The sequence below is a fragment of the Chelonia mydas genome, chromosome 25 (assembly GCF_015237465.2).
Source record: "Chelonia mydas isolate rCheMyd1 chromosome 25, rCheMyd1.pri.v2, whole genome shotgun sequence".
Taxonomy (NCBI): domain Eukaryota; kingdom Metazoa; phylum Chordata; order Testudines; family Cheloniidae; genus Chelonia; species Chelonia mydas.
In genome coordinates, this window is record NC_057858.1 from 3,576,607 (window position 1) to 3,604,446 (window position 27,840).

Below are 27,840 nucleotides of genomic sequence, written 5' to 3' on the forward strand. Positions count from 1 at the left end.
CCTGCAAAGAGTTACACATATGCTTAACCCTACCTGCATGGACAGACCCAAATTCCAATATAGGTAACTACATTCTGCCTATCTATGGCCCTGAGCCTGCAAAGAGTTACACATATGCTTAACCCTACCTGCATGGACAGACCCTCTGAGTCCAAGCCTTAAGCCTCTAGGATTGGAGTCTTTGATTTTTAAGACATGGCTGGATATTTATCTGCTCATAGACTTTAAAGTCAGAAAGAACCATCATGATCATCTAGTCTGACTCCTGCACATTGCAGGCCACAGAACCTCACCCACCCACTCCTGACATAGACCCCTAACCTCTGGCAGAGTTACTGAAGTGCACGCTACTGGGGATGTGGTTAGCAAAGTCTGGCCATTGCATTACGTAGGGTGGAAGAATCCAGGAGTCTGACTGGTTCTTTATGAACCACATGGGTGGGAACTTACTGCCTTGGAGTCAAAGAAGCCTTGACTGGATGCCTCTCTGAAAGAGATGCTTTAGCTTAATACACGTTATTGGGTTCAGTGTAGGGGTAACGGAGAATTCCATGGCCTGTGACATACAGGAGGTCAGATGAGCTAATGGTCCCTTTGGACCTTTAACTCTATGAATATCTGGACTGTACAGTTCGGCGAAAACTCCAGCACTCCCTCCGCACTTTACTTCCTTCCCCAGACTCCTGGCTCTCGCACAGCAGCGATGGTTCAGCAGCTTCCACCCCCCACCTAAACCTGCCAGCCCTGCGTCAGCAGGTGAGAGGACTTCTCTTGGAGCTGGGTGAATGGCTCCCTAAAGTCTCCCCAAGGCCCTGCCTGTCCCATGAGAGCTTTAGATACACTGTGTGACAGGTTCCCCCCGGGGTGCCACCTGGAACTGGGGTACCGCTGAGCCCCCTGACCCACCAGCCTGGGCTCCCTCTCACCAGCCTGGGCTCCCTCTCATTCTGCTGTGACAAGCTGCAAAGCCCTCCAGCCTGCACTTTCACCAGCATTCACACAGGTAGGGACACACCCAGCTGCAGTTACATGCAGGCTCTCTAACCACCAGCTTGGGACCCCAGAGCAGTACCATCCTGCCCTGGTCAAATCTGGCCAGTATATGGGTTTAATACCCAGTCTGCCTATCCCTCAATGTGAAGAGAACAATGCACACTTGTGGTAACCAACCAGAGATTTTCCCCAAGCACTCCAGTCAAAGCTCAAAACAAAAACAAGTTTCACTACAAAAGATAGATTTTAAGTGATTATAGGGGATAGCAAACAGAGCAAAGTAGATTACCTAGCAGATAAACAAAAAATGCAAACTAAGCTTAATATATTAGATTGGACATGAATTAGTTAGTAGATTCTCACACTAAGAGATGATACAAGCAGGTTGCTGATTCTTAAGGGGCCAGCTGCACTTACTTTACAGCTTGGAATCCCCAGGTGTTTCATACACAAGCTAGAAATCCCTTTAGCCTGAGTCTAGCACTTCCCCCAGATCAGTCTTTGTTCATCAGGTGTTTCCAGGAGTCTTCTTGTGTGGGGAGTGAAGAACCCCAGATGATGTCAGTCCCTGGCTTATATAGCTTTTGCATATGGCAGGAACCCTTTGTTCCAAAGCTTGGTTCCCAGACCGGTCTGTGGAAAAATACTGACATCCCGAGATTGAGTCCAGCATCATGTGGCCTGGTCACATGTCCTTGTAGAGTCATAGCAGCCATCACTCACATTATCATTCTCAAAAAGACTCACCAGGTGGGAGATAAGCTTGTGAAGGGTAACAAGAAGGGTTTCTACAGGTATGTTAGCAACAAGAAGGTCAGGGAATGTGTGGGACCCTTACTGAATGGGGGAAGCAACCTAGTGATAGATGATGTGGAAAAAGCTGAAGTACTCAATGCTTTTTTTGCCTCAGTCTAAAGAGACAAGGTGTGACGAAGCGGGACTGTTCTTAATGTTTCCTCTGAATAGTGTGGGGGTGCCTCAGTTTCCTCTAGGCACTTCTTAAGTATCTAAGTGATGGGATAAGGGTGTATGATCATTGCAGAGCCCTAGAGGGCAGGTGTGTGCAGGGGTCTGGACACAGAGAATGGCCGACACCCTCTTTCCTGGCAACTGATGGCCTGGGCCCTTCCCCCCTGCAAGGCGAGAGCTAAACGGTTGGAGAACAAAGGAATCAGGTGACCTCCTGGCCCAGGAAAGGGACAAAGCCCAGAGGAGGAGGGGCTGGAGAGAGTTTCAGTTTGGGGCTGGCTGGGGACATGGAGTGAAGTGCAGACGTGGTTGTCTGGCTCACTGCCCTCCAAAATGGACCCAGCTGAGGGGTCCTGTTCTCTGCACCTACAAACTCTGTGTTAGACCATGTTCCTGTCGTCTAATAAACCTTCTGTTTTACTGGCTGGCTGAGAGTCACGTCTGACTGCGAAGTTGGGGGGCAGGACCCTCTGGCTTCCCCAGGAGCCCACCTGGGCGGACTCGCTGTGGGAAGCGCACGGGGGGGCAGAGGATGCTGAATGCTCCGAGGTCAGACCCAGGAAGGTGGAATTTGAGTGAGCTGTGTGTCTTGAAGACAGTCTGCTCACAGAAAGGAGACTTCCCCAGAGTCCTGACAGGCTTGGTAGGGAGCAGTTCCAGAGCATCACCCGGGGACTCCGTGACACAAGGTCAGCTCCAAGACTGCTGCACTGGGCAACACAGTATGGGGAGGAGGTGAGCAGCCCTTAGTGGTGAAAGAACAGGTCAAGGGCTATTTAGAAAAGCTGGACATGCATAAGTCCATGGGGCCAGATGCAATGCATCCAGGGGTGCTCGGGGACTTGGCTGATGTGATTGCAGAGCCATTGGCCATTGTCTCTGAAAACTCGTGGCAATCAGGGGAGATCCTGGACGATTGAAAAAAGGCAAATATAGCGCCCATCTTTAAAAAAGGGATCCATTTTGAAGCACTTGGAGGAGGGGAAGGTGATCAGGAACAGTCAACATGGATTCACCAAGGGCAAGTCATGCCTGACCAACCTGATTGCCTTCTATGATGAGATAACTGGCTCTGTGGATATGGGGAAAGTGGTGGACGTGATATACCTTGACTTTAGCAAAGCTTTTGATACGGTCTCCCACAGTATTCTTGCCAGCAAGTTAAAGAATTAGGCATTGGGTGGACAGAAACCTGGCTAGATCGTTGGGCTCAATGGATAGTGATCAACGGCTCGATGTCTAGTTGGCAGCTGGTATCAAGCGGAGTGCCCCAAGGGTCAGTCCTGGGGCCAATTTTGTTCAACATCTTCATTAATGATCTGGATGATGGGATGGATTGCACCATCAGCAAGTCCGCGGATGACACTAAACTGGGGGGAAAGGTAGATATGCTGGAGGGTAGGGATAGAGTCCAGAGTGACCTAGACAAATTGGAGGATTGGGCCAAAAGAAATCTGATGAGGTTCAACAAGGACAAGTGCAGAGTCCTGCATTTAGGCTGGAAGAATCCCATGCACCGCTACAAGCTGGGGACCGACTGGCTAAGAGGCAGTTCTGCAGAAAAGGACCTGGGGATTACAGTGGACGAGAAGCTGGATACGAGTCAGCAGTGTGCCCTTCTTGCCAAGAAGGCTAGTTGCATATTGGGCTACATTAGTAGAAGCATTGCCAGCAGATTGAGGGAAGTGATTATTCCCCTTATTAGGCACTGGTGAGGCCACATCCTGAGTATTGCGTCCAGTTTTGATCCCCCACTACAGAAGGGATGTGGACAAATTGGAGAGAGTCCAGCGGAGGGCAACAGAAATGATTAGGGGGCTGGGGCACATGACTTACGAGGAAAGGCTGTGGGAACTGGGCTTATTTAGTCTGCAGAAGAGCAAGGGGGGATTTGATAGCTCAGTGGTTTGAGCATTGGCCTGCTAAACCCAGGGTTGTAAGTTCAATCCTTGGGGGGGCCATTTAGGGATCTGGGGCAAAAATTGGGGATTGGTCCTGCTTTGAGCAGGGGGTTGGACTAGATGACCTCCTGAGGTCCCTTCCAACCCTGATATTCTATGATAGCAGCCTTCAACAACCGGAAGGGGGGTTCCAAAGAGGATGGAGCTCGGTTGTTCTCAGTGGTGGCAGATGACAGAACAAGGAGCAATGGTCTCAAGTCACAGTGGGGGAGGTCTAGGTTGGATGTTAGGAAACACTGTTTCACTAGGAGGGTGGTGAAGCACTGGAATGGGTTACCTATGGAGGTGGTGGAATCTCCTTCCTTAGAGGTTTTTAAGGTCAGGCTTGGCAAAGCCCTGACTGGGATGATTTAGTTGGGGGTTGGTCCTGCTTTGAGCAGTGGGTTGGACTAGATGACCTCCTGAGGTCTCTTCCAACCCTAATCTTCTATGACTCTCCTAAGGCCTATTGTTTTCCCTAATGGCTCATTGCCCTGAAGAGGCCCTTCCCAACCAGCCATTCTGACTGAAAGCGTCTTGTCTAGTGGGTGTTACCCAGGTGCGACTACATTTGAAATACAGATACACAGTCAATATTCATAACTTCAGATACAAAAATGATCCATGCACACAAATAGGATACTCATATTCAGCAAACCATCACTTTTCCACTGACACCTCCCATGACTTGTACAAAATGCATCATCATTAAATGCATCATAAGAATATCACTGCGAAGAGCATGGGGTGCAGGGTCCCACTGTGCAGCAGCAGTTGCAAGGAGCAACTTCTGGGGCGGCGGTGGGGGAAGGGTAGCAGCCCACCAGCGCACAACACAATGGGTCTGCGGAGTGAGTTTAGCCAAGGACATTAGACAAACCTGTTAATTTTGCAAATGGTGCCAGGAGATCTCCAATGTCCAAACAGAGCAGAGAGGACCTAATTTTTTAAGGTTTCTGAAAGACACAGACACGTACAGTAAATTGTGTAGAAAGAGATGGGACTGCCTCGGGAGGGATAAAAGGCTTAGTCAAAGCAGCGGGGATTTGAAGCTATGCTTGCAGGTAGGTTAGGTACTGTATTTCCACCTTAAGGCTGAGACTATCAAAGCATGCCTTTTACATATCACACCCACATCAGAGCATGCCACATGGATTGCAATACGTTTCTGTAGTACACAGAGCTGGAGTCTGATCTCCGTTATGCTGGTGGGAATCAGGACTAATTCCACTGAAGTCAACTGTATCAATGTAAAATCAGGGTCACCAAGACCAGAATCAGGGCCCTAATGCCCAGTTGGATTGTTTCCCCACATTTTAAGCAGCTGAAGAATTCATCATATCAATAGGCCTCTGGCCCTGATCCAGCAAATACGTACGCACACATTTAAGTGGGTGAGTAGGTCAGTTGACTTCAATGGAACAATTTGTGCTTAAAGTTAAGTTTGTGCATAACAATTTGGGGTCTAGAGAGGCTCCTTTCTTCACTTCCCGTCTTAACCTGTTGTGTGGCGTTGCTGTACCAGGTGGGTGAAATGCAGTGGCAGATGATGTATGTAGCTTTGGGATCCTCCAGGAGGAAAGGAGGAAACTCCACTCTGAAACCTTTAATAAGATTGTTATTCTTTTGTTACCTTGCCTTTGTTTCACAAATGCCATTGAGTTAAACATTATAATGAAAATACATGTCTTTTCCTGTATTAATAACAACAGCTCAGAGTATTAAATCTGAAAATTAAACACTTTACTTTGCACTGCTTGCTGTTTATTTCCTTTTCTCTTGGCTTGGGCAATGAAAACAGATTAGTCAGTTTCACTTGGGTCTGTGGTCAGTTTTCGCTTTCAGGTTCTCAGGCAGTAAGTAGTATGAGGCTGCCTTTGGGAACCTCTAGAGCCGTGGTTTATATCCTGTGGTCCGCGGACCCCTGGGACCCACAGACTATGTCTAAGCCATCTGTCTTGGATGGTTTAGAGACAACAAATCCTGCATCTTGGCCGGGGGTTAGACTAGATGATCCTTGCGGTACCCTCTAATGCTATGATTCTGTGATTCTAAGATTTCCAAAGGTTTTCGCATCCCCATTCAAACATTTTTAGGGGGCCACAAATGAAATGAGGTTGAAAACCACTAGTCTAGAGGGAAGCAGAGGAAGCTGATGACTGGGTCTAAGGAAACTGATTCTATTCCCACTTCTGCCACAGACTTGCTCTGTGATCTTGTGCAAGTCAAAGCTCACTGTCCCCAAAGTGGATACTAATTTTTAAGGCCTCACTTTCTGGGGGCCTGACTGAGGGGCACCTTAAGGCCTGCCTTTCAGAGGTGCTGAGTTCCCACTGACTTCAGCTGAAGTTTTAAGCACTCAGCTTCTCTGAAAATTAGGCCAGAGGTGTGGGCTCCAGGAGGGGCAAGGGGTTAAGGGTGCGGAGGCCCAGCGGCACTTATTGTGGCTCTGATGGACTCCATGTGCTGTCCTTGCACCCGCAGGCTCTGCCCCTGCAGCTCCCATTGGGTGCAGTTCCCGGCCAATGGGAACTGTGGGGCTGCCACTCAGGGCGGGGGCTGCAGGGACCTGGCGGCCACTTCTGGGAGCTGCAGGGAGTCCACCTTAGCCCCGGGCCCCTGCTGATCGGTCGCCAGTGTTGACAGGAGCCACGATGGTCCCTGTTCGACTGGGTGTTCCGGTCGAAAACCGGATGCCTGGCAACTCTAGTGGGGGGCAGGTCTGGGGCCAGGAATGGAACCACGGCTAGGGGCCAAGTCTGGGGGTAGAGCTGCTGGCAGTGTGCACAGGGGGTATGCTACGTGGAGTCTAACTTTGGCCTTGATCCAGTAGAGCTCAGATCAGGGACTGATTGTGCTGTACAGACAGAGTAACAGAGAAGTCCTGCCTCACCGAGCTCGCAGGCTAATTCTTACTGGTTATTTGTTTGTAATAAAACTGTTTCTATTGGGATTACAGATGACAAATCAGGACATATTTCTACTGACCATAGGTTTGGCCAACAGTTTACAGACGGGCCGAGGGCACAAAAATCGCCCGGACAAGCTCAGAGCTACCAGCTCCTGCAATATCACTGCGAGGGTTGGAATATTTTAAGTTTCTCATGATCCTGATTTCCTCCATCAAACTCCATGAATTATGCATTTAGTCGAAATGGCCCGTTCCCTGTACTTTCAGTAGGCCCAAAGCCACAGCCTGCACTCAGTTAAGGTGGCTGCCATTTCCCTGTGGCAATTGCAGGGAACTTCCATCATTTCCAATGGGACAGAAGCCAGGCTGCCCTTAGAGAAAATGGCCATCCTCTGCCCTCCATGGTTAGGGAACTGCGCAGGAAAATGTAGAGAGAAAAGGGGGGCGTGGGTGACAGGTGACTGCTGGGGGCAGCAGGGAATGTCAGGGTCCGGGAATATGGGGGGCAGCCGGGAATGTCAGGGTGTGGGGGGATATGGGGGGGCAGCCGGGAATGTCAGGGTGCGGGGGATATGGGGGCAGCCGGGAATGTCAGGGTGCGGGGGGATATGGGGGCAGCAGGGAACGTCAGGGTGCGGGGGGATATGGGGGTGCAGCTGGGAATGTCAGGGTGCGGGGGGATATGGGGGTGCAGCTGGGAATGTCAGGGTGCGGGGGATATGGGGGCAGCAGGGAATGTCAGGGTGCGGGGGGATATGGGGGTCAGCTGGGAATGTCAGGGTGCGGGGGATATGGGGGCAGCAGGGAATGTCAGGGTGCAGGGGGATATGTGGGTCAGCAGGGAATGTCAGGGTGCGGGGGGATATGTGGGTCAGCAGGGAATGTCAGGGTGCGGGGGGATATGGGGGCAGCCGGGAATGTCAGGGTGCGGGGGGATCTGGGGGCAGCAGGGAATGTCAGGGTGCGGGGGGATATGGGGGCAGCAGGGAATGTCAGGGTGCGGGGGGATCTGGGGGCAGCAGGGAATGTCAGGGTGCGGGGGATATGGGGGGGCAGCCGGGAATGTCAGGGTGCGGGGGGATATGGGGGTCAGCAGGGAATGTCAGGGTGCGGGGGGATATGGGGGGGCAGCAGGGAATGTCAGGGTGCAGGGGGGATTTGGGGGGGCAGCAGGGAATGTCAGGGTGCGGGGGCATATGGGGGCAGCAGGGAATGTCAGGGTGCGGGGGATATGGGGGGGCAGCAGGGAATGTCAGGGTGCAGGGGGGATATGGGGGGGCAGCAGGGAATGTCAGGGTGCGGGGGATATGGGGGCAGCAGGGAATGTCAGGGTGCGGGGGGATATGGGGGGGCAGCAGGGAATGTCAGGGTGTGGGGGGATATGGGGGGGCAGCCGGGAATGTCAGGGTGCGGGGGATATGGGGGCAGCAGGGAATGTCAGGGTGCGGGGGGATATGGGGGGGCAGCAGGGAATGTCAGGGTGCGGGGGGATATGGGGGGGCAGCAGGGAATGTCAGGGTGTGGGGGCATATGGGGGCAGCAGGGAATGTCAGGGTGCGGGGGATATGGGGGCAGCCGGGAATGTCAGGGTGCGGGGGGATATGGGGGCAGCCGGGAATGTCAGGGTGCGGGGGGATATGGGGGGGCAGCAGGGAATGTCAGGGTGTGGGGGGATATGGGGGGGCAGCCGGGAATGTCAGGGTGCGGGGGATATGGGGGCAGCAGGGAATGTCAGGGTGCGGGGGGATATGGGGGCAGCCGGGAATGTCAGGGTGTGGGGGGATATGGGGGGGCAGCCGGGAATGTCAGGGTGCGGGGGATATGGGGGCAGCAGGGAATGTCAGGGTGCGGGGGATATGGGGGGCAGCTGGGAATGTCAGGGTGCGGGGGGATATGGGGGCAGCAGGGAATGTCAGGGTGTGGGGGGATATGGGGGGGCAGCCGGGAATGTCAGGGTGCGGGGGGATTTGGGGGGGCAGCAGGGAATGTCAGGGTGCGGGGGCATATGGGGGCAGCAGGGAATGTCAGGGTGCGGGGGGATATGGGGGCAGCAGGGAATGTCAGGGTGTGGGGGGATATGGGGGGGCAGCAGGGAATGTCAGGGTGCGGGGGATATGGGGGGGCAGCAGGGAATGTCAGGGTGCGGGGGGATATGGGGGGGCAGCAGGGAATGTCAGGGTGCGGGGGATATGGGGGGGCAGAGAGGGAGGCTGAAGGAGACGGGTGCAGGAGCAGGGCTAAGGGGGGGGTTGGGAAGGGATGGAGTGACAGCTCCCCCCATAATAAGAGCGACCCCTCTGCAGCTGGCAAGGGGACCCACGTTGTTTTCCGTGTACGTTTAAAGCAGAATTTCCGCCTTCGGCGTTGCCAGCTCCAGTGACTTGCCCGGGATATTGGGGGCCCCTCGGAAACCCCCAGCTCCTGGAGTCCTGGGATCGGCACCCCCAGCCCGCGGGTAGCAGCCCAGGGCCAGTCACTGCGAGTGGGGATCCCAGCTGCTCGCTAGACCAAAGCTGGGGGGCTGGGGCCAGGACCCCCCGGTCCCGGCCAGGCTCACGGTCCGGCCAGGCTGGAGCCTGCCCCGCACACAGGCCACGTGCGGCCGCCCGGCTCCTCCACTGCAGCCGGGGGGGGGGGGGGCCGGCTGCCGCCCCCGACTCGCGGTGGGGAGATGAGCCGCCCCCCGCAAAGCGCCGCCCGTGGCGCTGCTGGGGAAGAGGCGGCTCCCCCCGCACGAGTCGGGAGTGGTACGATCCGCCCGGGAGGAGGCGGCTCCCCCCGGCACGGGTCGGGAGTGGTACGATCCGGCCGGGAGGAGGAGGCGGCTCCCCCCCGCACGGGTCGGCAGTGGTACGATCCGCCCGGGAGGAGGCGGCTCCCCCCGGCACGGGTCGGCAGTGGTACGATCCGCCCGGGAGGAGGCGGCTCCCCCCGGCACGGGTCGGCAGTGGTACGATCCGCCCGGGAGGAGGCGGCTCCCCCCCGCACGGGTCGGCAGTGGTACGATCCGCCCGGGAGGAGGCGGCTCCCCCCCGCACGGGTCGGCAGTGGTACGATCCACCGAGCGGGTGAGTGCGGGGTCGGGCCCGGCGCGTACCGGCTGCGCCCCCAGCCCCGCCTGGCCCCGCGCCGGCTGCCCCGGGAGCCCGGCGGTGCGTTTCGCTCCGGGGGGCCGGGCCGTGGGGCCGCCGGGCCCGGTGAGCGGCAGGGCCAGGCTGAGCGTCCCCCCGCGCCTACCCGCAGCCCGGTCTCCGCGCCCCCGGCTCCGCGCGGCCCGAGCGGCCAGGGTGCGTGAGCTGGTCCCTGGCCCTGCTGGGACCGCCGGGGGGGCAAGCCCGGCTCCGCCCTGGACCCAGCACGTGGCCGCACCGCAGCGTCCCGTCCCCCGGGGGCGGTGCTGGGTGGGAGCTCCCCGGCTCCTCGGGGCAGTCAGGGGCTGGGCTGCCGCGGTGAGCCCCGGGGCGCTGCGCCTCCTCCCTGCAGCCCCCCTTTGTCCCTCCCGGGGCGGGGGGCGGGCGAGAAGCCAAGGGCTGTTTGCTGACGAGGGGCCAGGGAGCACGGGGGGCCTTTCCTCTGGCTCCTGCTGCTAACGGAACCCAGAGCGGGGCAGGGGTGGCTCAGTGGGGTGAGCGTTGGCCTGCTGAACCCAGGGTTGTGAGCTCAACCCTTGAGGGGGCCATCTAGGGATCGGGGGCAAAAATTGGGGATCGGCCCTGCTTTGAGCAGGGGGTTGGACTCAGTGACCTGCTGGGGTCCCTTCCAGGCCTGAGATTCTCTGAGTCACTGTGACAGCAGTCAGGGGATTGAGCCGGTGACCCCTGGAGTAAAGGCATCAGCTCCCTAGCTCAGTTCTTTCTTCTTGGGAGGGCACTAATAAGGCGGACGCCAGGCTGAGCGGTTGTAAAGCGCTTTGAGATGCTTGGCTGAAAGGTGCCGTAGGGGGGCAAGACGTCATTCACAGATACAGAGAGCATCTTTCCTCTCCAGGGGCTTCCCACGCGTAGCAGAGCCTGCCAGCGGGCCCTCTCTCAGCTTGGTCCAGGCCAGCACTAATGGCTATATGCACGCTTCCCTTTCAGTCTTGTTTAACACACTCACTAGCAGGACTGTAAAGTCTCGTGTAGACACTCAAGGCCAGGTTATCTAAAGGGCTCCACCTGCTGGGGGCCTAACTGGGAGCTGAACATCGGGCTCCAGAGATGGACAGGGAGCACTAGAAAATCTGGCCCTGAGTTCTTTGAAAATTCTGGCCCCTGTCGCCAACAGAGGCCAGGTTTTTAAAAATGCATCGTTGGTAGGGAAGACAAGGCCCAACAGTCCGTATAATCCTCAGCCCTTGTGGTCGTGGCTGGAGCAGTGCTGGGTACTGTGTGCTGCTCTGCCTGAGTATTGAATCATAGAATCTCAGGGTTGGAAGGGGCTGCAGGAGGTCATCTAGTCCAACCCCCTGCTCAAAGCAGGACCCATCCCCAATTTTTGCCCCCAATCCCTAAACAGCCCCCTCAAGGATTGAACTCACATCCCTGGGTTTAGCAGGCCAATGCTCACACCACTGAGCTCTCCCTCCCCCACAATAATAAGTTCTCCTTCTGATTTTCCTGCATGCCTCCCCATGAACCAAACCGTGAATCTCCCATGCGGAGCTGAAGACCCCAGCTACCTCGCATTTATACGTGCTGCAGGTTTACACCTGTGCTTTCTACCTTTGCTCCCAGACTGGCACCTGCTGTCAGGTGTCTCCAAATGCCCTAAGTCTACTCTTGAATTTGAGGTTGGGCTTGAACACATGTTAACTAGCGGGATTGTAAATGGCAGAGCGGATGCTACCGAGAGGCCCCCGGGCACAAACTAGGGTTAAACATGACTAGCACAGAGCGGTTGTGTCCTGTCCACACCAGAGTTTTCAGTTCTGTTAGTGAATGCGTTAAAACGTGACTGTAGAGTTTGATCTGCCCCAGAGTATTGGAGACCTGACCCCTCTTTCTCATGCCCAGGTTCTTGCAGTGCCTGGTTTGTGGGAGCTGCTGGCTGTAGAGTAAGAAACTGCCTCTAGCTGGAGACCCCCGAGACTCTCCACCCAGGCACCATGGTGACCGAGGAGGAAGTGGAGGCCATCGGCCGGACACTGGTGGACACAATGCAGCCCCTGAAGGCTCGTTTCCGAGCCCTCTTCACCCTGCGCAATGTGGGCGGCCGTGCCGCCATTGACTGGATCAGCCGGACTTTCGGGGATGAGTCTGCCCTTCTGAAACACGAGCTGGCATACTGCCTGGGGCAGATGCAGGATGAGCATGCCATCCCCTGCCTGGTCCGGGTACTGCAGGACACCAGCCAGGAGCCCATGGTGCGCCATGAAGCAGGTACGAGAGCTCGGGGTGTGAGTGGGACTCTGTCCTGGTTCCATTGGCACAGAGGCCCTTGCCAGTCCAGTCCGAAACGGGGGCTGACGTAGCCAGGCATGGCAGGGATGGATGGAATTGTGGCTGTGAGTCACAGCGTGTTCCTGGTGGGGCAGGAACATGTGCCAACCCTTTCCTGGTGTGTCTTATTTCCAGCTCTGGGCTGGCTGGCACCTTAGGGGGCAGAGTCAATGCTCCACTCCACATTGCTGGCTCCCCCCAGTGGCTGGCGATGTGAGGAGCAAGGCGGCTCCCAACTCCCCTGCACAGCCCCCCGATGGAGCTCAGGGCTGCTGGAGCAGACCCCACATGGTGATGCATGCACCGTGAATCCAAGCTCCAGGGGTCGATGCTAAACTCACTGGGGTGTGACGTTGCGGACATCTCCTCAACGCCAGGCCGAAGCTGCTCCCTGTCCCCGCAAAATGCCAGCTCGTCTCTGCACCGGTGCCACGTGCTGTGTTTCCCTCCCCCTTTTTGTAGCTCGGCGGTCGCTCTTTAGAAGCGCCGCAGCCAGGCTTATGGCAGGGCTGTCCCCCCCGCCCCGCCTGCAACCCCGGGGAGGGGCAAGGCCTCGGTAACCGGGGCAGCAGCAGCAGTGCGATAACTTGTCTCTGCGAGCGCCGCAGAACCCCGGCCACCCACTGGCTGGCTTCGTCTCCTCCTCCGCTCTGTGTTCCAGGGGAAGCTTTGGGAGCGATTGGGAACCCCCAGGTTCTGGATGTTCTGAGATGTTATTCAGAAGACCCAGTGATCGAGGTAAAGCTTTCTCTGCATTCACCTGCCAAGGGCAGCCATCGGCACTGATCATACCGCCCAGCAGCCTGGGCCAGTGGGCAGAGCTCCACACTGGGACTGCAGAGATCTGGGCTCTATTCCCAGCCCTGCCACTCACCTGCTGAGCGACCCTGGGTAAATCCCTTCCCTGCTCCGTGCCTCAGTTTCCCCTCCCACGTTGGTCTGTTGAGATTGAGCTCTTCAGAGCAGAGACTCTCTTCCTGTTTGTCTGGTCAGCGCCTGGCCTAGCGGGAGCCTGATCTGCTGTAACGCTGGCACTGATGCAGGGGTCCCCAGGTGGCAATGAGTAGGGCAGTTGTTGGGGGTTGTTATGCTGATGGGTGCACATGCCTCTGGTCTGTGTATTTTTTCTCATGCAGATAACAGCCCTAGTCCTGCTGGCAGTGCCGCTTTCCCCCATCCTCCCCCCTGCCTGGGAGGGGCCCTGTCTTGGGGAGTCAGTCTGTGTAGCCCTATTTGATACTTGGCACGTCTGCTGCCATTGGGATTCCTGCTGACCAGGAACTGAACTGGCCCCAGTAAGGGGGTTATTTATACCCCAGAAGGCCCAGTCACCCTACACAGAAGCAGTTCCTGCCTTTGTAAACCTCACTGGACAGCCGGACCCCGTGGAAGTGGAACGTCAGAGCTGCATGTCTGACCATTGGCCGCTCCATCACTCCTTTTGGGTGAGGCTTGACAGAGCTGGGGACGAGCCCTGTTGTGCCAATGGGGAAACTGAGTCGCAGAGGAGGATGTGACTTGTCGGTGGTGTCCCAGTGTGTCGGTAGCAGAGCTGGGACTGGAGCCAGGAGCTGGGACTGCCAGTCCCATGCTCTGACCAGTAGGCGCTCCTGCCTGGCTGGTGGGACTGCTCTCCACAGGGGATCCCAGTGAAGGTTTCTCTGTCTCGTTCTGCTGCAGGTAGCCGAGACCTGCCAGCTGGCCGTCAAGAGGCTCGAATGGCTGCAGAAGAACAAGGAAGCACCCGGCGCTGGCCCCTACCTGTCTGTGGACCCGGCTCCCCCTGATGAGGAGAAGGACGTCGCCAAGCTCCGGGAGACCCTGCTGGATGAGTCGCGCCCGCTGTTCGATCGGTACCGCGCCATGTTCGCCCTGAGGAACGTGGGGGGCGAGGCCGCGGCGCTGGCGCTGGCTGACGGTGAGAGAGCCCCGGATTGCCGATGCTGTGGCTTCCCCTCGTCCTCTCCCCTGGTCCATACTGAGTCCAGAGATCCCCAGTCGGGGGCCCCACTGCTGTGCTGTCCCCGGGACCCATCCCCACATGAGCAGCTGGGCTCCCCAGCTGGGTTATATCCCTGCTATTCCCTGCACCCTCCACCAGGGGTCGCCCTAGGGAGTGTCTCACCTTCCCCGGGCACAGGGCATGGGCTCAGCAGCAACCTCCCCCCCCGAGCCTGGGCCAGGGATGGGAAGAGCAGACGTGGCCCCCTGTTTCCCCCCCATGTTTTGTAATCCACTTACCCCCGGGACTTGGCTCCACTGGAGCCTTTGTCCTATTCCGTGCCTGCTGGGTGGGCGAGCCCACAGCGTAAGTCGTCCACTCCCCGAGGAACCCCTCGGGAGCCGTGTCCGAGTCCAGGATCCTCCATGGCAACGGACTGCGGCCAAGACTGGCCCTGTGCCGCTGGAATCCAGAGATGCAGGGTGGGGGTGGGGGTGCAGACGACGGAGCCCCCGCCCTAGTGCCCTTGGCAGGGCCAACTCCCTGCCCCCTCGCCAGGAATCGCCAGCAAACTGTGGCATCTCGGCTCCCTGAAAGGGGGCCAGTCACTCGTGCTCCTCCCCTTCTGATGGGCATGAGAATTCCCTGGGGCAGGCCAGAGCAGGGGCTCCCAGTGTCTGTGGGGGGACCCCCTGCCCTTCCCGTGTTGGGGCGCTCCTTACTGAGAACCACTGCTCTAGAGGGCGTGCCTCTTCTCCCCCCCTCCCCAAGCTGAGTGCGGAGCCCCCCTGAACCTGCCCCTGTCCCGGGGGGGGGGGTGGTTCTCTGAGCTGGCTGGTGCAATTGGAGACGTTCAGAGCGTTTCCAGCTGCACTCTGGGCATCCTGCTGCCCCCGCTGCTGCCACCAGAGGGGGCCGGTCACCCCGTCCGGCTGCGGGTGAGCAAGCAGAGGCCGGATTCAGTGCTGTGGGTGGTTCTGCAGATCCAGCCCCTTGGGAGGGACCCACCCGCAGAGCCTGAGAACCCCAGGCCTGACCCAGTTAGGGATGAGCAGAGCTGCGTGGACCCTTCTGGAGCGAAATCCAGCCCCACTGCAAAGTCCGTCAGGGCTCACTGCCTGGGGTCACTTTCCCTGCCCCCCTAGGGTCCTCTGCCTTCCCGCTGGATGGGTGCTGCTGAGCTCAGAGGGCCCAGGCCTGTCTGGCAGACCGCTACGGAGCAAGGCAAGCGCATCCCCTGAGCCCTGTCTGGAGGGACCCTTATGGGGCCGTTGAGTCTCCATGGCCGACACAGCATCTGGTGGGAGGGTGCAGGCGGACCCTGGCTGACCTCCACTCATTCCCCCAGGCTGGATTTGAACTCGCCGAGGGGCCAGGCTGCACCCGCCACTATTAACCCCCGAGCGGCTGAACCCCCAGCAAGTCGCTCCCAGCCACCCCAAGAGCAGTCGCAGCGGGAGGGTCCCCCCCTTCAGATCTGTGCGGAGGGTGGGGCCAACATCCCAGAGTGCTTTCGGTCACCACCTCCAACCCGTCTCTCCCCAGGCCTGGTGTGCGGCAGCGCCCTCTTCCGCCACGAGATTGGCTTCGTCCTGGGCCAGATGCAGCATGAGGCCTGCGTGCCCCAGCTGACGGCGGCACTGGAGAGCGTGGTGGAGAACCCCATGGTGCGGCACGAGTGTGCGGAGGCGCTGGGCTCCATCGCCAAGGCGTCCTGCCTGGAGACGCTGCGGGCGTTCGCCCAGGATGGGGAGCGGGTGGTGAGGGAGAGCTGTGAGGTGGCCCTGGACATGTATGACTACGCCAACGGCCCTGAATTCCAGTATGCCGACGGGCTGAGCAAGCTGCAGGCCTCGGGCTGAGCCGGGAGCCTGCCTCGGCCTCTGCGGGGAGCTGGGTGGCTGCCGGAGGCAGCCCCAGGGTAGGGGAGCCAGGGCCTGATTCACCCCCGCCCTGCACGACTGCTTGCACCAGGGCAGAGTGGGTGGGAAGCCAGTTCCGCATAGTCCTGTGCGCTCTGTGTCCTGGGGAGGTAGCAGCATGGGCCGGCAGCAAGCCTCTAGCGCAGCTTGTTTCTTTGAGTCCCTGGGATGGGTCAGGATCTGTGCTGGGGTCCCAGGGCAGAGGTTTCCAACAGCAGCTCTCTGGGGGGGAGCCTGCCCGGGATCTAGGGTCTGGGCGTGTCGGGTGGGGCCAGAAGGGAGAGCAGGGCTCGTCTCTCAAGTCACGGGGGGTGGGTGGGTACAAGGGACTGTCACTTAGCTGCACAGACTGGGCCTGGGGCGGGACTCCGCCAGGGCTGGTTCTGCGCAGACTCCCTTCTCCAGGGCTGGGCTCATGCTCCAGCTCCACCGCTGCTGGGGGCCTCGTGTGCTGGGCTCTTGGCAGGCGTTTCAGGAGGCGACGCGCTGCTCGCCGCAGCTGCAGCCTTGCCAGACGCCAGCCAGAGCCTCTGCCCGTTCGGCCCCAGCACCGCTGGCTGAGTCTCTGCCCCCGGGCGCGGCTCAGACAGAGCCGGAGAGCACCTGGGTTTTCAACCTGCCCCCGGGTCTTTGCAGGCCCAGCTTTGTACTCACAGTGACGTGTGCTGTGCGGGGGGTGGCTGCCGTGCGGTGAGGCTGGGTGCCTGCTCTGGAAATCTGGCCTTCGATTTCCCTCCTGCCTGGGCAATGGCGGCAGAGAGGGAAGCTGCATTGCCCCAGAGCTCCCCTCCAGCGCCAGCCAGGGAGCAGACCTGCCAAGGCAACACAAACCCCGGCCACAGCTGCTTTCTCTGAGCCCTGGCCTGTGGCCAGAGGAGTTGGGGGCCTCTGGTGGCACTGCTATGGGGTCTCCCCCGAGCGGGTCACAGCCAGCCTGTAGCACTGTGGGCATGTAGGAGGGTGGGGATGTAGGGGCTGGAGGTGGGAGCTTTGCAGCAATGTGCCAGCGAGTTCCCAAGGTGATCTGATGGGGAGCCCTCTAGAACTGCCGTCCCTTGGCGTGTGCAGAGCGCAATGCCAAAGGCAGAGCTGGTCTAGTCTCTGCGGGGATGGGGCCGTCTTGCAGCAGATGGAGCCTTTAGGGGCTTGTTGGATACAACCATTCACTTGTACTGGGGCTTGGAAAGGCTTGCGGGGAATAAATGGAATGGGGGAAAGTCTGGCATCGACCTGCCTCTTTTCAGCACTGGACCAAGGGTGCCTCTCTTCCTCCGCTGGGCCTTTGCCCCCCTGCCAGCAGCCGTGCAGCCAGGCTTTCCGCTGTCTCACCTGCTGGGCCTTAGTCTCCTGCCACCGGCCCTGCGCCCAGCGTTCCTGCTGTCGCACCCACTGGGCCTTTGCCCCCTGCAACCAGCCGTGCTGCCAGGGTTCAGCTTGTCTCACCTGCTGGGCCTTAGCCCCTGGCCAGGAGCCGTGCGGCCAAGGTTCGCTAAGCGGTTCCACCCCTGGGCCAAAGGGCCATGTGGCTCTTGGAAAGAAGGTGTGAACGCTGCCCTGGCACAGAAGAGCTCACCCTGAGGGCGGGAGCCGTGCCAGTCAGCACCGAGCTGGTATAACGATAGCACCTAGCAGCCCCAGCTGAGATCCAGGCTCTGCTGTGCTGGGCACTGATCAGCGTCAGCGAGGGTCCCTGCCTTGATTTACCGGGGGGGGGTTTATAAGGCACAAGTAGAGTGAACAGCACCAAGGGGGCAAAGGGATGTTACTGCCATGGGAGCTGGGGGGAGGGACACAAGGAGGGAGAGTGTTGGAGCAAACCGCTGGTCGGCACAGGGCAGAGAACCGCTGGAATGAAGTGGCTGGGCACTGACTGCCAAGGTGTAAGTGGGGTGGGTGCTGGGGGAGCCCCTGGGCCCTAACCCCCGGGGCCCTGCACTTGAACACCATAGCTTGGACTCATGCAGCCAAGCCTGGTTCCCCGGTGCCTTGTGACGTCACTGGCCCCAGGGCACAGCCGGGTGGGTCGCTGCCCATTGGCGTGGTGCAGTTTTCACGCTGTCATCCCAGCCTGCAGGCAGCGGAGAATGGGGCTGGGTGTGGTTTGGCCGTGAGTTTGCTCCAGTGGGGTGGGTTGGACACATTGCCTGGGCCCTTCGACTGCCTGTCTCTGGCGTCTGAGCTCCCCTGCCAAACACCAGCACTCACGGATTCCCAGGGCCCAGCCGGTCTGAGCTGGGCGGCACGGGCCAGAGACCTGCCCCCGAATCCCTCCTAGCACAGAGCTTGTAGAAAAACAGCCCGTCCTGATTTAAAATGGTTGGTGACAGAATCCAGCCTGCCCCTTGGGAAATTGTCCCCATGGTTAATTACATGCACCTTTAACGTCCACCCATCTTTCTAGTGTCTGTGTCTGGCTTCGGCTTCCAGACACAGGACTGTGTCAGCCCCTCTCCGCTAGACGAAGAGCCCAGGATTAAATACCTGTTCCGCGCGTAGATACTTGGAGTGGGAGCAAGACCCCCTTTAACCCTCCCTGGGTTAAGCTAAATGGGTTGTGCTCTGAGTCTCTTGGTACATGGCAGGTTTTCTAACCATCATCCTCATGGCTCCTCTCTGACCCTCTCCAATGATCAGCGCCCTTGGACTGGGGGCACCAGGCCAGGACAGCAACTCCACAGGGCTCTCTGCTTTCAGGGCCGAGGGGCACTGGGCTGTGATGCCAGGTCACTCGTGGATGCTTGGAGCAATCCCTGGCGTGAGCCTGGTGGTTTGTGTGGCAGCAGGGCCTGGTGGCTGGGGTGGCTCCTTCTTTCCCGGCTGCTCCCAGGCCAGTAGCTGTGTCCGGCTTGTTCACAGATGCTTTTTCCTCAGCAAAAGCCCTTTGTGAGTCACTCTCCCTCAATCCTCTTATTTCCTAAACCCTCTAATGCGGCTGCTGCACTTCGCTGGGGTGGGAGTGGGGCAAAGACCCGCAGCCTGCCCAGCTCCTGGGAGGGGAAGCGCGTGTCCTGCCAGGGGCCAATGCGCTGGGTGGGCGGGGGGGGGGGGCTGGGAGAGCAATGCCAGTGGCATCGGATGGGCAAGAGACTGGCAAAGGAAGTGCTGTGGCCAGGGGGGTTGCTGGGTATTGGGGGGGGCATGTATTGGGGCTGTGCTGGGTATGGGCTGGGTGGAGCCGGTGTCTGGTAGGGCCGGGGGTCCTGGGGTGGTCGGGAGCCGGCTGAAGGGGACAGTTCTCCGTAGTGTTGTTCCGCAGGGGGATGGGGCCGAAGCCCTTCAGCTGTTTCTGCGACCCAGACTGTGCAGCTGAGCATTGTGGCTTCGGGGGGCGAGGGGAGATTCTGACCCTCTCTCACCCTGGGGGCCGGGTCCCTGCCTGGCTGGGGAAGGCCTGGGGACTTGAACCTGGGTCACCCACATCTGGGAAACCAAGAAGTCTCCACGGATGGTTTGGGCTTCGACACAGAGCACATGCTGGCAACGTCACTTCGCTGGCAATGTTCGGCGCAGCCCTTGAGCGGGGCCAGTAGCTGACCCGCCAGCAGGGGCCGCGTGCCCCCCGGGGAGCGTCAGTGCCAGAGGCTGATACGACTCTCGGATGGTTTAGCTGTTAGAGCTCTCGGTATCAACACCAGCTGGATCCAGGGCCCCAAACCCAAGGAGTCAGGTTCACTGGTATCATTTGCTTGGCAGGTGGGCTGGCCCCGGAGCTGCCTCCCCAACCCCCTCAAAGGAGCCCCCTGTGCCCCCCACCCCCAGCCCAATGCCAGGAACAGACGTTCCCTCTGCAGGGACATCCCTTGCTGGTCTCACACCATCTGTCCAAGAGATTCCAGCCCGGGAGGGATTAGCTCCGCCTGGGGGGAGCCGTCCCTCCCCAGAGCTGTGGGCACTTGGCTTTGACCCGCTAGCCCAGGGCCAGTCTGCCGACCCCAGCCGCTAAGCCTCATCACCGGCTGTGTGAGCTCCCATAGGGCAGCAGCAGGGGCCGACGTGCCTGGCACTTGGGAGCCCTGCGGCATCTCGGCCACTCCTGGGGGTAAGATTTCCAGAGGTTTTGAGCCTGGCACAGCCAGATGCAGATGAAGGGGTTGGGGACGTGGCTCAATCCTGCCCAGCTGCTCTCAGTGCATCCAACGCAAAGCCTGGCCAGAGGCCCCGGGTCCAGCCTCCTCCTCCTCCCCCGGACGGGTGCTGGGAGCCACTGCGGGGAGCTCATCCCCTTATCCTAGGAGTGGCCTGTGGGCTGCGGGCTGGTGGGACACGCGTGGCACCCAGGAGGGAAGGGTCGGTGCAATCCTGACAGCGCCCCCGACTGCCTCCCTCTTATGGCCACACTCAACTTAGCCCAGGCCGTCCAGTCCCTCCAGACCCCATTGGGGGTAGAGAAAGGCCTGAGAGGGCCCTGGGCTCTCCCTGCCTGGGCGCAACTTGCAGATCCCATCTGAGAGGGGAGTTCGCGCCTCCCAGCTTTGTTCTTCCTCCATGCGTGGGGCTTGCTGAGCAGAAGTTGGGGTGCCGGGGACAGATGGGACCCCCTCCTTCCACAATACTGGGGCCCCCGAATCTGAGTCACCACTGACCTAGCAGGGGTCGCACCTGCTGCATTCCAGCTGCACCCCGGGGCTCTTCGGCTGCCTGCCCCGCCGCAAGAGCTGTGAGTCCCGCCAGGCCCAGTGACGGGGCCGGGGAGTCTGGCACAGGCTGTTCACGGACGCTCGTCTCCACCTGGCAAGATCTCACGGGCGGCAGTGCCTGGGAACCAAGTGTGAAGCCGCTGCCTGGCATTGCCTCTGGAACAGCCAGCAGGAGCTGGGGTGGCAGCGTCGGGCAGTGCGGGACGTCGAGGAGGGCTGCATAGACTCAGAGGGCAGGCGGGGGCTGGCATGGCCTTTTCAGGCAGCAGCGGGAGCCTGGCTCCTGGCAGGGGCGCGGCTGATGGCACGCTGGGGATGCGGCACTTGCTGCAGGACACCCCGGAGCGGGAGGAGGCCCTGTACACAGACTACAAGCCCCCAGCCCTGGACGCCGTCCACCTGTCCTGCTACGTTCTGTACCTGCTGATGGCTGCGCTGATTGTGGGGCTCGTCGCCTATGCCATCGTGGGCCACTTGATCAAGGACCTGGTGCACGACTTCGCTGGTGAGTGTCCCGGGATGTGCCGGGCAGAGCCCATGGGGCGTGTGGGTGTGAGCAGTCCGTGGACAGGGATGTGGGCCTGGGGCATGGATCGGGTGGCTCAGAGATGGGGAATGAGACATGGATGTCTCAGCTCGAGATCAGCTGCTCCAGCCACCCTGCATCAGCTGCTCTCATCTCGTGGCTGCCAGGCAGCCTCCACCCAGGGAATTGGGGACCTTGGAGGACGAGGTTGGCATTCACTGATCCCTTTGCTTGTAGCCTCAGTGCCAATGCCAGGCTAGCCGTGGGTGAGGCGTGGGTGCCGGGGTAGCTGATCTCAACCCACCATGGTTGGCTCCCAGTCCGTCTCCCCTTGGCTGACGCCCCAGCTCCGAACGTACAGCACCCAGCGCCAATGCGGTGCAGCCCCCTCTGGGGTGGGACAGAGCAGCTGTTAGTGTTGCAGAGCAATGAGGAGTGACAGTGTGTGGTCGGGCACAGCGAGGCTGCCCGGGCTGGCTGAAGAAAGGCGGGGTCCGTCTGGGCTGTTGGGGGAATTTGGGCAGGACACTGCAGTCACCAGACCCGCTGCTAGGAAAAGCCCCAGGGATCCTTCATGAGAACAAGTGTCAGTGACCCCTCAGCCTCCGCTGCCCGGGACCCAGGGCAGGGCACTGCCCTGCGGCATGGAGGCACCTACTGATCTGCCAAGGCTATTGCCTGCCTGTGTCTGCAGCACTCGGCCGGGCGGCCCTGCCCGCCTGCCCTGGGCCCAGCCACCTAGGGCCCGGGCTATTTCCAGGTTGGGCCCTTGGGCTGCCCCGGGCGTTATTTCAGGGCGGGAGAGGGCGATACCCCTTCTCATCTCTGTGTCTCTGTGTTTAGACTGGGCCTTTGGGCTGAAGCCAGAGGAGCAGCTGGAGGCCAGCGGGGGGTCCGCTGTGGGGAAGGCGATGGGGGTGCAGGAGAGGCGAGAGGAGGAGACCGCTATGGCGGGGCAGGGCTGCCAAGCTCCCTGCACCCTGCCCGGGATGGAAGCCCCCCTGGCACCACCCCCCATCGCCGGAAGAAGTTCTTCTAAGGCGCAGCTTGGCGCAGGCACTGGGGGCAGCTCAGCCAGTGGGACCGGCAGAGCAGGCATCGGGGCTGGCCAAGTGGGTGATGGGGACAGTGGGGGCAGAAGGGCCAGCGGAGTGGGTGCTGTGGGCAGTGGGTCTGCTGGAGTGGGTGCTGGGCCTGGCAGAGCAGGCACTGCAGGCAGGGCCCATGGTACACGCCCCCTTAGCCAGAGGGGCATGTGAGCTGGAAAAGGCAGATCCAGTTCCAGACTCCAATCCCCCCACCCTGGGCTGGTGCTCTCTGGGGTCTGGGGTGGGCCTCCTAGAAGGGAAGGGCCGTGTGCCCCACTAGGACCCTGCCCCCTTCCAGAGCTGAGACCTGGCTCCCAGATCCGGCCCCTCTCTCCTTCCGCACGCCCCTTTGGGGAGGGCAGGGGCCCCGAGGGGCCCTGGCCCACCCATTGTCTCCCTTGTGCTGACAGTCCTCACACGGCTCCTCTGGGTCTGCTCGCTCTGTGCTGATCTCAGTAATGTTGCCAGGGCAGCGAGGCCTAGTGGGCAGTGCCAGCCCCCTAGGGCTTTCACTGTCCCCATGAAGGCAGGGTTTTGCCTACAGATGGCACTGGGAGCTAAGGCACCCAAGTCTGATCCTGGCTGGGCCGTTGACTCGTCCTGCACCCTGGGGGACAGTGGGATGGAGGGGAGCTGCGGGGACGCGCGACTGGGGGTATTGGGGTCTCTAAAGCACTTAGCATCCATCTAGCCTCCTCAGAGGGGTAGAGGGGCTTCCACTGTCCACTAGGGGGCAGCGGCTCCATGGGGCTGGCAGGGCAACTTGCCCCCTCAGCTCCAGCTGCCAGCGTGGGCCTGTGGGGCTGGGCAGATGCAGACGCCCTGGCAGAGGGGCCTGGTCAGGCCAGGGCCCAGCCTGCCAGGGCCCAAAGCCAGGATCAAGACTGGCAGGCAGAGAAGGAGCCAGTCGACCCGTGCTTCACTGCGCCCACTGCTCATGCTGGGCTGTCAGTGCCACGGCAGAAGGGTTCACTGCTTTCGACAAGCGGCTCCCGTCTCAGGCTGGACAACTTGTGACACCAAATCCATACGGTTTTGAGAGCTCTCTCTCGAAAGCTGGCGCCCTAGTGCTGGTCATACTCCCAGCCGGGGAATTTACGCCCATATGGGTTAAGGTTAAAAGCAGCGCCCGGCAGTGATACAGGGTACAGTGATGCAGGAGCAGCTACCCTCCCCAGTTAGCCAGTGCTGTCATGCCTCAATTCTCCCCCATTGCACCACCCCAGAACAGTCACTGGAAACCCATCCCAAACAGCCACAAACAGTCGGAACTGCTGGGGGTAAACTGGGACCAGTGTAACAGCCAGGGGGTCGCCCTGCCTGGGACCAGGAGGACACGGTGTGGGGAGAGGCTGAGGAGATGGCGTGTTCGGCGGAAGGTTCGTGGACGGTTGGATCCTGATTCCTGTGACACCGGCTCTGCAGTGGCAGGAGCTTGGGGGGGCACCCGCTGTGTTAGGTAGGACAGGGAGCAGGTCACAAGTGCAGGCCCTGCTTTGTGTGTTCACCATTTGTGTCCAACATGCTCTCTGGCTTCTAGGGGTCCCTCTGCTCTTTCCTAGATACACCTCCTTTGGTTTAATGACAAGGAGCGGCGGGGTTACAGGGACCTAGAAAACTGGGCAAACTGCTCCCTTTGTAGGCAGAGGGTCTGGACACCCATGAGTAGCCGGTGTCAGGGGGATCACAGGGGAATGCTCCAGAAGGGCTTGGGGATGCATGTGCAAGGAAAGGAGAGGGCAAGTGGCCGAAAGGCTGGTAGTGTTAGCTCCCACCCGCTTACCCCAGGCAAGACTCCTTCCTGCTGGGGCTAGCAAGGTGTCTCCCAAGCCCAGGCACCCCTGAGAACTGTGAGACACTCCCCATAGCTCTCGGGAGGGCAGGCCAGGGCTAGTTAGCCAGTGGACTCAAGGCTGCCTGGCCAGAGTCAGCTGCTCTCTGGGGCGGGCTCCCCCTGCAATCAGGGCAGCCCAGCGGAGGCTGTGCATTTCCCACCAAAAGGGAAAAGAAACAAATACAAACCGGGGGTTTGGAAATCTTTGTGGATTTTCCCAATGTTTAGACCAAACGAAAGCCAAACGTTCCCAGCCCCCAGCCCCCTCCCCCACAGTCCCAGCCTTTCTCCCCTTCCATTAGTTCTATGGTTTTCATTTTAAAAAATCAGCAAATGTAAGTGACATGTTACCCAATTCTCAGTGATCGCGTTGGGTTCGGGGGAACAAAATCTGCCCTTGGGGGAGAACATTTTGGTCAATAAAGCTCTGCACAAAGACCCTTGGACCCCTAGGCCTCAAAACAACAAGGCTCCATCTGGGGCACTTAAGGGTGGGGGGGGGGGTTCGGACTCTTCATTGCCCTCCCTGCGGTTAGCCAGGCCAGCCTGAGGAGGGCAACCCTTCCACTCCCCTGCCCACCCCACGGCCGGAGCGCTGTGTATGGGGGTTATGCTGCCCAGTTCTGCCCTGGCTGCCTGGATGACGATGTAGACAGCTGGGCAAGGAGGCCAGGTTTGCAAGAGAGCTGAGCACAGCTGGAGCCAGATGCAGGTTTGGGTTCGGTTCTCAGACAGGGCTGTGGGAGTCCGCCCCGAATCGGCCCCTGTCACAGAGTCCCCGGGCGATGCTCAGGAACTGCTCCCTACGAAGCCGGGCAGGACTCTGGTGAAGTCTCCTCTCTGAGAGCAGCCTGTCTTCAGGACAAGAAGCTCACACGGCTTATCATAGAATCATAGAATATCAGGGTTGGAAGGGACCTCAGGAGGTCATCTAGTCCAACCCCTTGCTCAAAGCAGGACCAATCCCCAACTAAATCATCCCAGCCAGGGCTTTGTCAAGCCTGATCTTAAAAATATCTAAGGAAGGAGATTCCACCACCTCCCTGTGTAATGCATTCCAGTGCTTCACCACTCTCCTAGTGAAAAAGTTTTTCCTAATATCCAACCTAAACCTCCCCCACTGCAACTTGAGACCATTACTCCTTGTTCTGTCATCAGCTACCACTGAGAACAGTCTAGATCCATCCTCTTTGGAACCCCCCTTCAGGTAGTTGAAAGTAGCTATCAAATCCCCCCTCATTCTTCTCTTCTGCAGACTAAACAATCCCAGTTCCCTCAGCCTCTCCTCATAAGTCATGTGTTCCAGTCCCCTAATCATTTTTGTTGCCCTTCGCTGGACTCTTTCCAATTTTTCCACATCCTTCTTGTAGTGTGGGGCCCAAAACTGGACACAGTACTCCAGATGAGGCCTCACCAATGTCGAATAGAGGGGAATGATCACGTCCCTCAATCTGCTGGCAATGCCCCTACATATACATCCCAAAATGCCATTGGCCTTCTTGGCAACAAGGGCACACTGTTGACTCATATCCAGCTTCTCATCCACTGTAACCCCTAGGTCCTTTTCTGCAGAACTGCTGCCCAGCCACTCGATCCCTAGTCTGTAGCAGTGCATGGGATTCTTCCGTCCTAAGTGCAGGACTCTGCACTTGTCTTTGTTGAACCTCATCAGATTTCTTTTGGCCCAATCTTCTCATTTGTCTAGGGCCCTCTGTATCCTATCCCTACCCGCCAGCGTATCTACCTCTCCTCCCAGTTTAGTGTCATCTGCAAACTTGCTGAGGGTGCAATCCACACCATCCTCCAGATCATTTATGAAGATATTGAACAAAACCGGCCCCAGAACCGACCCCTGGGGCACTCCACTTGACACCGGCTGCCAACTAGACATGGAGCCATTGATCACCACCCGTTGAGCCCGACAATCTAGCCAACTTTCTATCCACCTTATAGTCCATTCATCCAGCCCATACTTCTTTAACTTGCTGGCAAGAATACTGTGGGAGATGGTGTCAAAAGCTTTGCTAAAGTCAAGGAACAACACGTCCACTGCTTTCCCCTCATCCACAGAGCCAGTTATCTCATCATAGAAGGCAATTAGATTAGTCAGGCATGACTTGCCCTTGGTGAATCCATGCTGACTGTTCCTGATCACTTTCCTCTCCTCTAAGTGCTTCAGAATTGATTCCTTGAGGACCTGCTCCATGATTTTTCCAGGGACTGAGGTGAGGCTGACTGGCCTGTAGTTCCCAGGATCCTCTTTCTTCCCTTTTTTAAAGATGGGCACTACATTAGCCTTTTTCCAGTCATCCGGGACTTCCCCCGATCACCATGAGTTTTCAAAGATAATGGCCAATGGCTCTGCAATCACATCCGCCCACTTCTTTAGCACTCTCGGATGCAGCGCATCCAGCCCCATGGACTTGTGCTCGTCCAGCTTTTCTAAATAGTCCCGAACCACTTCTTTCTCCACAGAGGGCTGGTCACTTTCTCCCCATGCTGTGCTGCCCAGTGCAGCAGTCTGGGAGCTGACCTTGTTTGTGAAGACAGAGGCAAAAAAAGCATTGAGTACATTAGCTTTTCCACATCCTCTGTCACAAGGTTGCCTCCCTCATTCAGTAAGGGGCCCACACTTTCCTTGACTTTCTTCTTGTTGCTAACATACCTGAAGAAACCCTTCTTGTTCCTCTTAACATCTCTTGCTAGCTGCAACTCCAGGTGTGATTTGGCCTTCCTGATATCACTCCTGCATGCCCGAGCAATATTTTTATACTCTTCCCTGGTCATGTGTCCAATCTTCCACTTCCTGTAAGCTTCTTTTTTGTGTTCAAGATCAGCAAGGATTTCACTGTGAAGCCAAGCTGGTCGCCTGCCATATTTACTATTCTTTCTCCACATCGGGATGGTTTGTCCCTGTAACCTCAATAAGGATTCTTTAAAATACAGGCAGCTCTCCTGGACTCCTTTCCCCCTCATGTTATTCTCCCACGGGATCCTGGCCATCAGTTCCCTGAAGGAGTCAAAGTCTGCTTTTCTGAAGTCCAGGGTCCGTATTCTGCTGCTCTCCTTTCTTCCCTGTGTCAGGATCCTGAACTCGACCATCTCATGGTCACTGCCTCCCAGGTTCCCACCCACTTTAGCTTCCCCTACTAATTCTTCCCGGTTTGTGAGCAGCAGGTCAAGAAGAGCTCTGCCCCTAGTTGGTTCCTCCAGCACTTGCACCAGGAAATTGTCTCCTACCCTTTCCAAAAACTTGGATTTTCTGTGCACCGCTGTATTGCTCTCCCAGCAGATATCAGGGTGATTGAAGTCTCCCATGAGAACCAGGGCGTGCGACCTAGTAACTTCCGTGAGTTGCCGGAAGAAAGCCCCGTCCACCTCATCCCCCTGGTCCGGTGGTCTATAGCAGACTCCCACCACGACATCACCCTTGTTGCTCACACTTCTAAACTTAATCCAGAGACTCTCAGGTTTTTCTGCAGTCTCATACCAGAGCTCTGAGCAGTCATACTGCTCCCTTACATACAGTGCAACTCCCCCACCTTTTCTGCCCTGCCTGTCCTTCCTGAACAGCTTATATCCATCCATGACAGTACTCCAGTCATGTGAGTTATCCCACCAAGTCTCTGTTATTCCAATCACATCATAATTCCTTGAC

The 27,840-nt window shown here is 58.5% G+C and overlaps 3 protein-coding genes and 1 long non-coding RNA gene across 7 annotated transcripts in view; 3 read left to right on the forward strand and 1 right to left on the reverse strand.

Moving 5' to 3' along the window:
- Window positions 1-2,132, forward strand: part of LOC122463813 — a 27,428-nt gene extending 25,296 nt beyond the window's left edge. Inside the window, exon 4 of the long non-coding RNA XR_006287434.1 lies at window positions 1,918-2,132. This is a non-coding gene — a long non-coding RNA (uncharacterized LOC122463813). The remainder of the gene's footprint in view (window positions 1-1,917) is intronic.
- Window positions 1-5,655, forward strand: part of LOC114021898 (protein ANTAGONIST OF LIKE HETEROCHROMATIN PROTEIN 1) — a 10,902-nt gene extending 5,247 nt beyond the window's left edge. The window contains exon 3 of the transcript XR_005223365.2: window positions 64-5,655. The gene's annotated coding sequence lies outside the window, so the exon portion shown is untranslated. The remainder of the gene's footprint in view (window positions 1-63) is intronic.
- NFIC (nuclear factor I C) overlaps window positions 1-27,840 on the reverse strand; it is a 361,746-nt gene that overhangs the window by 145,242 nt on the left and 188,664 nt on the right. The gene's annotated exons all lie outside the window — the stretch shown is intronic.
- Window positions 9,612-17,314, forward strand: DOHH (deoxyhypusine hydroxylase). Of its 4 annotated transcripts, none has more exons than XM_037885781.2 (5): window positions 9,612-9,881; window positions 11,808-12,173; window positions 12,895-12,971; window positions 13,914-14,151; window positions 15,721-17,314. In XM_037885781.2, the coding sequence occupies exons 2-5, from the start codon at window positions 11,900-11,902 to the stop codon at window positions 16,035-16,037; spliced, it is 906 nt and encodes a 301-aa protein (XP_037741709.1). In that variant the 5' UTR covers window positions 9,612-9,881; window positions 11,808-11,899; the 3' UTR covers window positions 16,038-17,314. The 4 variants fall into 4 exon arrangements, with proteins under 4 accessions (XP_037741709.1, XP_037741712.1, XP_037741711.1 ...); XM_037885784.2 differs by having other exon boundaries at window positions 9,652-9,965; XM_037885783.2 differs by having other exon boundaries at window positions 9,878-10,010.

Coding starts and splice junctions, on each gene's coding strand:
- DOHH (XM_037885781.2), top strand. CDS start 11,900: ATGGTGACCGAGGAGGAAGTGGAGGCCATCGGCCGGACACTGGTGGAC. Junction 12,174..12,894: donor CATGGTGCGCCATGAAGCAG/GTACGAGAGCTC, acceptor TCTGTGTTCCAG/GGGAAGCTTTGGGAGCGATT. Junction 12,972..13,913: donor CAGAAGACCCAGTGATCGAG/GTAAAGCTTTCT, acceptor GTTCTGCTGCAG/GTAGCCGAGACCTGCCAGCT.